The sequence below is a fragment of the Alexandromys fortis genome, unplaced genomic scaffold, assembly GCF_014885135.2.
Source record: "Alexandromys fortis isolate MF-2015 unplaced genomic scaffold, M_Fortis_MF-2015_v1.1 scaffold_71, whole genome shotgun sequence".
NCBI lineage: Eukaryota > Metazoa > Chordata > Mammalia > Rodentia > Cricetidae > Alexandromys > Alexandromys fortis.
The window spans coordinates 6,812,060-6,823,883 of NW_026067954.1; the positions used below are offsets into that span (position 1 = coordinate 6,812,060).

An 11,824-nucleotide genomic window follows, 5' to 3' on the forward strand; every position below is an offset into this window, starting at 1 on the left:
GTAGTGACATAATCTAAACCATTAGTTTTTTTCCACTATAAACTTTTGAATCTATGCTTCATTATTTAATTTCTGTTCTTCATGTAGCAAAAATTCCATGTTCTCAGCCCCCTGAAATAGACCATGGATCTATTAAATTACTCAGATCATCAGAAGAAAGGAGAGACACAGATGAGTCCAGAAGTTATGAACATGGCACTACACTCAGCTATGTTTGTGATGATGGATTTAGGATGGCTGAGGAGCATGGGGTAACCTGCCACATGGGGAAGTGGAGTGCTCCACCTCATTGTGTTGGTGAGAAGAGCATGAAAATTTAATTCTGGTTTTAGAAGAACTCTTTACCAATAATCTACTCTCATTAAAAACAGAAGAAAGAATAAATTTCTGTTTGCATAATTCGATCTATCCTGCTTTTGTTAATTGTCTTGACTGTTTTGAAATCTACTTTTACTCTTGTATTTCTCCTTTTAAATATGATGCGTAGTCTACTGACTTCAACTCCTCATGTGAGTTGTACTGCTTAATTTGTCACCAGGCATTAAACTCCTCAGTGTCTCCCGTTTACAGTAAATGCTATATTTCCTGAGTTTTTTATTTTCATTCCTTTTGCCACTCATGGTTTGTCAGATATTTTTATGTTAAGTTCTTGCTCAGTATTGAATATGTAACAGATTCAAAGAAAAAGAAAGTGGACTTCGGACACACTGTCCACCTCTTCTGTGATGGTACATCTTCCTTGTTCACATTTCCCTGTAGTACTACTACACATAGAACTGAAAAATAATATACCAGTTAGTTTCTGAAATAGTACAATGTGGAATCATTTCACTCTGTTCCTTTCATTGTGTTATTTTCAGGACTTCCTTGTGGGCCTCCACCTTCAATCGTTTATGGTATTGTGTCTAACAAACTAGACAGTTACCAACATGGAGCAGAGGTGACATACAGTTGTTATGAAGGCTTTGGAATTGATGGACCAGCATTTATTAAATGTGTAGGAGGAAAGTGGCCCCAGCCACCAGATTGCCAAAGTAGGGTTTTATTTTTATTCTTTGTGTAATAGATTTTGTATTTCAAGTTACATGTGGCACAAATAAGAAACTAAGCTGTAAATCAAGCATATCACAAGATTTTGCTGGATGCTGGCAAACAAACACAGTAGTGTTAAGCATAGTTTGATCTTTGAGTCCAGTTATTTTCACTTCATGTAGTCTGAGCTCTCAGCATCCTCAAACTTCTAGAACACTCTGTTCAAAATGTTCATCACTACAGTAATGGTTTTAGCAGCAATGCTATTGCAACTACATATGCTCTAACATTTTGAAATAATAACTATAATTATTATTATAAAAATGTAAATTAAATTTACATTTGATGAACCCAAAAAGTAGAAATATATTATATTTTCATATGGGAGAAAAACTGAAGAAGAGTAAAAATATGTCAAGTATTATATACATCAGTTTTCTGTATCCAGTGTTATTTACACCTCATTTATTTAAAAAATTTAGAACAATATAAATCAAATGGGAAACTGGTAGTATTTATTGGATCTATGAAGCTAACTATTCCTTTACATATAGTATATCCTACAATTTCCTGAAAATAAAACCTGGTATATTATTTTTCTTTCAGAAACAGATTGTTACGATTTACCCAGGTTTGAACATGCCATACCCACAGAAGAGAAAAAGAATTCATATAGGTCAGGTGAACAAGTGACGTTCAAATGTGAACCTTCTTATCATATGAATGGATCCAACATCGTGACGTGTGTTAATCGCAAGTGGGTTGGAGAGCTGGTTTGCAAAGGTATTTTGATGCACCTTCAAAATGTATTCATCAAAGATTTAAAGGACTAATGAAAAGGTCTAGCAAAATTTAAAAGTTGGCAAAGGTTAGCTTTTAAAAGCAATATGAAATTGGACTTTATAAACACAACGTCTTTATAATAGCTAATAGAGTGATGATCTTCAGCGTGGTTCCATGGCCAGCATCATCAGTATATTCGAACAAGGTTTATAGATGTAATTTTAACATGGAAGAGCTCATCCTAGAGATATTACATAGAAAAAACATCTATTGGAGAGAAATTGAGTCCACTATAATATCCTTCATAGATTCTGTACAAACTCAGTCTGGAAACGATTGCTGTAGCTGTAAGCATGAAATACATTGTTAAAGAATTACTTTACTATGGTCTTGTTTATATCTCATCTTCTCTAATCCATTAGAAAATTAGGATATTTTGTTTGATCATCATTTTCTTCTACCTATGTTATTCTTAAAACAATGCCCCGCTTATGTTGCAAGCAGATTCTTTCCTCATATAACATATCCTGATTATGTCTTTTGCTCCATCTGTTCCTCTGAGGTCCTCCCACCTACTGTCCCCTCTGCACCAATCCCCTTTCTGTCTTTCATTAGAAAAGAAAGAGCCTTCTAAGGAATAATAATAAAGCAAAACAATCACACTCCAATGTGACAGAAAAAAATCTGAGGGAAAAGAGGAGTAGAAAATACAAGAGAATGGTAAATACTAAAAGCCCCACCCATTGTCAAACTCAGGATTTCAATAAAAGCATAAACTGAAAAGCATAATATACATGCAAAGGATCTGTAAGGTAAAAAAGGAGAAGAAAAATAAAAATAAAATGAAGTAAAAACAAAAACAAAGGGGCTGGAGATATGGCTCAGTGGTTACGAACACTGGCTGCTCTTCCAAAGGTCCTGAGTTCAATTCCCAGCAACCACATGGTGGCTCACAACCATCTGGAATGATATCTGGAGCCCTCTTCTAGCCTGCAGGCATACATGGAGGCAGAATGGCATATACATAGCAAATAAATAAATTAAAAAAAATAAATAAACTGGAGTTTAAAAAGAAAGAAATAAAAAGAAAAACTATAATAGGTCATTATGAGACAAAGAATGTCCAAAGATGTCTTTGAGTTTGTTTTATGCAGTCTACCTTAAGAGTAACTTATTTCTCCTTTGATACTCCCTTGCACAACTTTAAATTTTATTCTACAAATTATCATTAATATGAGATTGTATCTGGGTTAGGGATGGGGATGTGTATCACCTTCTCCTTATAGCTCTATTATGACATCTGGTACGGATCCATCAAGATTCTTGAATGCTGCCTCAGTTCCTATGAGTTCATGTGTGTGTCAATCATGTTTGTTTAGAAGGCCTAGATATTTTTGTGTCCTCTATCTCTTCTGGTTCTTACACTCTTTCAAACTCTTCTTCTGCATGGTTCCTTGAGCCATATAGGATGAGAGATTTGATGAAGGTATTCCAGGACAAACCTTGGAGTGTTCCAAGGTTTCTACATATTATCTGTCTTTGAGTCTCTGTATTTGTTACTGTCTTCTGCAGGACAAATCTTCTCTTGATAACAGTGGAGTAAGGCACTAATCTGTGAAAATAGAAGAATGTCATGTGGAGTTGTTAATCCATAGTGATATTTTATTTGTGTTTTAAAAATAAAGTTTGCTTGAGGATCAGAGTGCAAAGCTAGCTACATTAGTTAGCCATAAAGGCCAGGCAGTGGTGATGCATGCCTTGAGTACCAGCATTAGACAGTAATAAAGGGTTGAATAAGACAGGAACTTGTTCTCTTTTCAGTCTGAAGATTTTATAAAGGTAAGAGTTCTCTAGTAGTTGACTGCTTTGCTTTTCTGATTATCAGATTGAATCCCAATGTCTGCCTCCATATTTATTTTTATTAAACCAATTAGAATTTGTGCTACACCTGGCACCCAACATTTGAGGTATGAATACATGAAAAAGCCATTTGACTGTGGCTTTGCAGCCACTAGCATAGGCCATATCTACAAATGGCTGGGGTCACCACCCTAGTAGTTTGGTCATGGGCTTTCCCTGAAAATCCTTTTTGGGCTGTGGCGAGACTAGGTAGCTACCTTAAAACTCAGTCAGGTTTTACAGTTATACACAACAGCAATAAACCTTACATCTTTATCATCATTGTCAGCAGATTTGGTGAGAAAATTGGGAATTCACTAAATTGGGAATTAGTTAAGAGGGAAAGTTTTTTCCTACTTTAAAAAATTTGAAGCACAATTACAATAGAGAAATTTAGGTCTCTGTGCAAGTATGTAATGCATGATTTAAAAGTAGAACGACTAGATGGAGGGATAATCAACTGGAAATGATATATTATTAATTATCATTTTGATAACCCTTGCTGTCATTATGATAATATCTTTTTTAACTTTCTTTTAATTTTTAATAAAAGAAAACAATCTTTTTTTATTTTACATACAAATCACAATTCTCACTCCCTCCATTACTCCCACTCCCTCCATCTACCCCTTCAATTCATTCCATCCACGCCTCAGAAATGGTAAGGGACATTGCTTTGGGGAAGGTCCTAGGTCCTCCCTACCTACTAGGCTGAGCAAGGTATACATCCAAAGAGAATAGGTTCCCCAAAAGCCAGTATAAATAGTAGGGATAAATCCTAGTGCAACTGCCAGTGGCCCACAGTCTGACCAACCCACACAAACTGTTACCCACAATCAGATAGACTAGTTTGGACCTATGCTGTATCCTTCCCTATCTGGCTGGAGCTGGTGAGCTCCCATTAGCTCAGGTAAACTATTTCAGTGGGTATCCCCATCATGGTCTTGCTCATATTCTCACTCCTCCCACTCTTCAACTGGACTTTGGGAGTTCAACCCATTGTTCCACTATGAGTCCCTGAGTCAGTCTGCATCAGCTGCTGGATGAAGGTTCTATGGTGATATTTAAGATATTTTCTGGGTGGTGATGACACAGGCTTTTAATCCCAATACCCATGAGGCAGAGACAGGCAGATCTTCATGAGTTCAAAGCCAACTTGGTCTACAAGAGTTTGTTCCAAGACAGCTACCAAAGCTACACAGAGAAACCCTGTCTGGAAAAAAAGAAAAAGAAAAAACATGTATTCTTTAGTCTGGCTACAGGGCAAGGCCAGTTTAGGCACACTCTCTTTTATTGCTTAGGGTATTAACTGGGGTCATCCTTGTGTATTCCTCAGAATTTCTACAGTGCCAGGTTTCTTGCCAGCCCCATAATGGCTCCCTCAATCAAAATATCTCTTTCCTTGCTCTCATCTCCGTCCTTCTTCCATCTAGACTATCCTGATCTCTCAAGTCTTCCCTTTTTCCATTTTCCTCTCCTCTTCTCTTTCTACCCTCCCTTCTTCCCCTACCCCCATGCTTCCAATTTTGTCAGGTCATATTGTCTATTTACCCTATGTATGTTTTTCTTAGAGTTCACATTGTTACTTAGCTTCTCTAGAATCATGAACTATAAGCTTAATATCCTTTGCTTTACAGCTAGTATCCACTTATGAGTGAGTATATACCATGTTCATCTTTCTGGGTCTGGGTTACCTCATTCAGGACTTTTTTTCTAGTTCCATCTATTTGTATGCTGAGAAGCAGTGTAATGAGTAAATGTGCCACATTTTCTTTATGCATTCTTTGGTTGTGGTGCATCTAGGTTGTTTTTAGGTTCTGACTATTACAAATAATGCTGTTATGAACATAGATAAACAAATTTCCTTGTAGTATGATTGGGTATCTTTTGGGTATTATCAGGGACCAGCCAGATATAAACAATTTCTCATACCAGAGCAGAGGTATGGGAATACATGAGGCACAGTTCACAATATCAGGTCAGAGTCTCAGCATTCGTTCAAATACTGAGGATCACCTGTGTTTATTATTAAAACAGCTTTAATATCAAAACATAAACTGAGGGGTAAATTCATTCGCATTCCATTTCCTAGGTAGCACTGGGAATGACTTAGGTCACATCTTGCCTATCTATGCCAATTTTGTCACGTTCATGCCCATGCTCATTTTGTCACTTGGACTGAAAAACACCTGTTCTCCAGGCAACCTTCTAAATTACAATATAAGGAGCAAAAGGACATTGGCATATCCTGATTACTTATTTAGGATGGTGTCAGATTGCTTTCACTATCAAAAGGCTAGGTGATCACCTTCTGTGTGGAAGGTGCAAATTGAGTCGTGTAGGTCACTCAGAATTCTCTGACCACCAGACTATATAGGAATATGGGCCTATATAATTTGGCCCCTATAATCCATTCTCTTTAATTAATTTTAATAAAGTCTGTGCTTCTACAACAGGACAAATGATCACATCTGTATTAGGCAAAACTCCTTTATTTATTCACATTTACCCACCATCTGAAACAAGCATTCTAATCATGCGAGTTCCTGGCTTAGGCATCTGGGGAGAAGAAGTTTCAAAGCATTGTCTTAGAGCCATACTTGTTTGTCAGGAGATATTATAATGTTTTATGAATAATCATGTTCCTAAAGACTATAGTCTCCTATTTAAAGGAGAGGTGGATCAAATGAGTTGAAAATGTTTCTTCGGCTGGCCTAAATATCTCTTAATAATTTTATACTATATCAAAATCTAGAATTCTTAACACGTGCATTAAATCCAAACATTTTTAGGGCATGTCAAATTTTCTCAACTTTTTATAAGTAGTTATAAACATTATCAGGTCAATACCATAATTCTAGAATGGGAATTAATAATAAATCCACAATTTAACATATCACTATTTTCTTAAATCTGTATTAATCAAAAGACAAGAAAAAATTTTCTAAGAGTCCAATGATATTGCTGCTATCAAATACCAGTTCTGGTCTCTGAGCAGCAGTCAAACCCTTAGGCTGCCACCCTCTTAAGTGAAGAGGAGCTTCAGTCATTCCTTATTTTGAGTCTTTCTTTCCCTAAGGGGAAAGCTTATGTCTTAGTTCTCAGGTCCAATATTTTAGTCAAAATGAGTTCTGTGTCCCAAAGATTAAAACAGACAAATGTTCAGTTTGCATTTCTGCCCCAAAGCAAACAGGATTCTGACTGCATGCAGGTTGTTGTTATGAAGTTATTCTGTTGGAAGAGCCATCGGTAAAATTTAGCGTATCATTCTTTTTTTTTTTTTCCCGCTTTTTTTTTTAATTTATTTATTTATTTATTAAACATTTCTGTCTCTTCCCCACCGCCGTCTCCCCTTTCCCTCCCCCTCCCCCAACCAAGCCCCCCTCCCTCGTCAGCCCAAAAGCAATCAGGGTTCTCTGCCCTGTGGGAAGTCCAAGGACCACCCACCTCCATCCAGGTCTAGTAAGGTGAGCATCCACGAAACTGCCTAGGCTCCCACAAAACCACTAGGTCCAGTAGAATCAAAAACCCGTTGCCATTGTTCTTGAGGTCTCAGTAGTCCTCCTTGTCCGCTATGTTCAGCGAGACCAGTTTTGACCCAGGCTTTTTCAGACCCAGGCCAGCTGGCCTTGGTGAGTTCCCGATCCCCATTGTCTCAGTGTATGGGTGCACCCCTCCCAGTCCTAAGTTCCTTGCTTGTGCTCTCTCTCCTTCTATTCTTGAGAGGTTCTTTAGCAACTCCTTTGGTGGCGAGTAGGGTATCCTCTCCCTTCTAACTGGTTCAGAGAAGAGTAACTCCTGCTGTTTGGGATTTAAGTCCAACTTTTCTTGTATTAGCATCCAGAAACAAAGTATATCTGCAGAGACGCTTGCTGACCCATAATTGTAATAATGTTGAATTTTTATCCCAACTTCTTTCCATGTCACAGCATCTATAGCCCTGTGTTCAGAAAACCGAGGGCAAAGCTGTTCTATAAATTCCAAAAATCCCTGTATCTGTTGCTTCTGTACCCTTGCTCCTTTGTCCTTTAATGTATCTCCAATCAACTGTATAGCCGTTTGATTACTTCTTCCTTGCCCCATACTCTATTTACAATTTAAAAATTTTTTACTCCCAATTTTATTTCCCACTTCTTTTTTTTTTTTTTAATTCTGTACTTATTTCTGAGGGCCCATTTCTCACTGATCTACAAAGACCAGCCCAGACTTAAACCATTTCTCAAAACAGGGTTAAAGGTATAGGAATAAACAAGTCACAGTTTACATGACAATATTGGTAGGGAGCCTCAGGGTTCATTCAAATCCTGAAGATCACCCACATTTTTATCCAAACAGTTGTTATATCAAAACATAAACTGAGAGGGAAATTCATTAGCTTTCTGTTTCCTAGGTAGCAGGGGGAATGACTTAGGTCACATCTTGCCTATCCTATGTCCATGTTGTCACATCCATGCCCATGCCCGTATTGTCTCTTGGACTGAAAACACCTCTTCTTCAGGTGACCTCCTTAATTACAATAGAAGGGTCAAAAACAGTAGCATATTTTGATCACTTATTTAGGATGGCATTAGGTTGTTTTTATATCAAATGATGTGAAAGGTACAAATTGTGCCTTGTAAGTCACTTAGGATTTTTTGACAGCCAGAGAGTGTAGGAATATGGGTCTGTATAATTTAGCCCCTACAGGGTATATGCCCAAGGGTGGTATTTCTGGGTTTTGTGGTAGGCTACTTTCCCATTTTTCTAGAAACTGCCATATTGATTTCCAGAGTGGTTGTACAAGTTTGCATTCTCACTAAAGTAAAGGAGTGTTCCCCCTACTCCACATCTTCTCAGCATAAATTATCATTGGTGTTTTTGATCTTAGCTGTTTTTACTGGTATAAGATGGTATCTCAGAGTTATTCTGATTTTCATTTCCCTGAAGGATAAGGATGTTGAACATTCCCTTAAGTGTCTTTCAGCCATTTGAGATTCTTCTGTTGAGTTCCATTGCAGAATGTTAATGATTTCCAAACATTTCTAAGAGACATTTTCAATCTACGGGCCACTATTAGTATAAAACCTGATGAACAGATTAATTAAGAGACAATGTAATATGTGGACTTAAATAATTTCAGGAAATTATCAGCTGAAGCTGAGAGAGAATAGGCTATGATATAAGAGAAATTACAGAAGGCACATATGGATTGTGTGGTTCTGAATCTTAACTTCATTCTGATTACATTACACTCCAAATATTTCCCTATAGGAATTTTAATGCAGAGGGAAGTTATTTTTTCAAATGGACCTTTTTACCACATAAACTGTGTAAAAAAAATTAAAAACTTATGTGTAAAAGGTCTCTGAGTTAATTTTAAACAAAAAAAATGAGATCGTCAATTAGCAGGAATAAACCCAGCAGAAAGTATAGTACCTTTTAATAATAATGAAATTGACAAATTGTGGACAGAAAGTGAACACTTGCAAAGAGCTTATAGTAATTTTTGAGAGAGATTAACATAAAATATCTCGAAAACTAGAGAATTCAACTTATAAAGAAAACTAGCAGTGTCCTTCCACACATTGTGTGGAAACACCAATAGCTGGAGTCACTACATTCTATATTGATGCAAAGAGATCAGGAAAAGCAGGTTACAAATCAGAAAATTTAAGTAAAGTGCATCAAAGCCATTATGATTCTGTCCAAAAGTCAGAATTATACGCTATTCTCATAGTACTAAGAATTTTTTTTAAAGATTTATTTATTTATTAAGTATACAATGTACTGCTGGCAAGGAAGGTACCAGGTCTCATTACAGATGGTTGTGAGCCACTATGTGGTTGCTGGGAATTGAACTCGGGACCTCTGGAAGAGCAGCCAGTGCTCTTACCCTCTGAGCCATCTCTCCAGCCCAGTACTAAGAATTTTAAAGAACCTCTTAACACAGTTACAAATTAGCAATATGCAGAAAGAGTTGTTTTGTATACTGAAACCACTGAGTTTATACAAAATGATACAGAATTAACTTTGTTATTTATTCATTTACAAGATGCAATCAGAAGTAGGAATCATCTATATCCATAACACATATCTGATTCTATATGGGTCTGCCAGGGCTTCTGGCACAAAGTAATGCAGAAATTGATCAATTAATGACTTAGGATAATAAGAAAATGCAGTTTAACAATTAGCCACCTATTACAATCGAACTTGTAGTCATATTGGGTATGTTTTTAAGGGCAAAAGAAATATATTTTAAATAGACAGGTCATCTTCACTTCAGAGATCTATAGGAAATAGCATTTAAGATGTTTTAAACATCTCCTTTTCCTTTTTATGACAATGAAACATGTCTGCTCCTAGCAGCACCAATCTATTTCTGAGAAGATGATGGGCATCAAAGAAACTCCACATGGAGTTTCCTGTTTTGGTTGCAAATGTAAGCCACAAAGCAAGAAAATGTCCTTGCCTCGACTGCTGACAGTATGCTGTCCTAATTGGACAAGCAGGAGCCAAAAAAACAGTGACTGCCAATCTTTCTCAAGACAAGGCAAGACAGTTCTTCAAAAAATTTGCTTTGTTGAAAAGTCTGTTGAATATTCTAGGCCTTTAGCATGAAGATGGTTGCTCCAACATTGCAGAGAAACTTTAGGTGATATCCAAGCAGCCAGATGTTTCTGTCATTGATTACATTTTTTGAAGTCACTTGTTTGCACTTCTCCCTTACTCAATTCCTATTATTTCTTGTTTGGGTCTTTGAGATAGTTGAAGAATTGATAGTTATAGTTACAGTTTTCCTTGTTTATGAGACCTGGAAAAGAAATTTAATAAAAAAGTACAAAGTGTATCATGTTGAGAAATATCAAAAAATAGTTTTGGATGGTAATACAAGTTATGATAGGTGTAAGAATTTTGACTCATCAAGATAAAATAACTAATTATTCTATCAAATAACTAATAACACTAGTTAATAACTAATTATACTATTTAGCCACAGAGGTCAGGCAGTGGTGGTGCACACCTTTAGTTCTATCACTAGAGAATAATATAACTTGGGATAAGACAGAACTTGCTCTCTTGTCATCTAAAAATCTTGTAGAGGTAAGAGCTCACTTGTGATTGGGTACTTTGCTTTTATGATCTTCAGCTTGATCCCTAATATCTGTCTCCAGGTTTGTATTATTAAGATCAACTAGAATTTGTGCTACAGTTTTGTTTTATTTTGTTTGTTTTTACAAGAGTATTATTTGGTTTCCGAGTCGTATTAGGTCCCTGGCTATCTGATCTTAGGTTCTTGGTCACCCAAGCTGTGTCAGATATGGGTTTCATCTTATGGAGAAGTCCATAATTCATATTAGATATTTCTTGTTCAATCTAACAAGCTAGGTATCTCTATTTTCCTATCATACAATGCAGGCAGAATATCATAGATCAAGGGTTTGTGGCTGGGTTGGTATTTATGTTTCTACTTTGGTAGCATGCAAAGTACTTTCCCTTACCAAAGACACTAGCCTGTAGAGCTGAAGGTGCTAAATGTAGGTACCAGCTTGACGTTGTTATGTTCAGTGAGTTATGAAGGTATTATCTTTCATAATGTAGCCTTGCCTCCAATTTGTGTAAAACAACCTAGTCTTGTCAACATCCTAGATGTTTTGAACGTTCTCATGTGATCTCTTTGGGAACTAATTCAACCAGATTTAACCCAATCCTGGTACTAGAAGCTTTATTTAATGGCAAGGATTGTCCATTGGTGCTCTGTCTCCCCATATTGTTGTTTATTTCATACAGATTGCCTTAATATTTGTATGTATTTTACGAAGCTTCTACTGTATTATGTTTCCATAATAGCCTTCAAACAATACATAGTTTTAGCTGTCCTTTCCTGTATTCTGTTCCTTCTCTCCCCTTCTCCATCTATAACTTTATACTCTATTTTGCCATCCTATGAAGACTATTCCTTCCCCAGGTCTTTTATTCTATAACTAATATCTCTTGTTCTATGGATTGTAGCTTATCTATCATTGACTTAACACCTAGTATCCATATAAAATAATACATATGTATGTCTTTCTGAGTCTGGAGTCCCTGATTCAAAATGATTTTTTTCTATTTTCATCTATTTACTTAT

At 36.5% G+C, this 11,824-nt stretch overlaps 1 protein-coding gene across 6 annotated transcripts in view; it reads left to right on the plus strand.

Moving 5' to 3' along the window:
* LOC126507302 (complement factor H-like) overlaps positions 1–11,824 on the plus strand; it is a 325,893-nt gene that overhangs the window by 74,816 nt on the left and 239,253 nt on the right. The window contains exons 17-19 of one of the 6 annotated variants that reach the window (XM_050151585.1): positions 88–297; positions 861–1,034; positions 1,639–1,880. The exons of the other annotated variants lie outside the window; for them this stretch is intronic. Coding sequence (XP_050007542.1) covers positions 88–297; positions 861–1,034; positions 1,639–1,865 — 611 coding nt within the window. The 3' untranslated portion in view covers positions 1,866–1,880. Of the gene's footprint in view, positions 1–87; positions 298–860; positions 1,035–1,638; positions 1,881–11,824 lie in introns of those variants that run through there. 6 annotated transcript variants of the gene reach the window in all.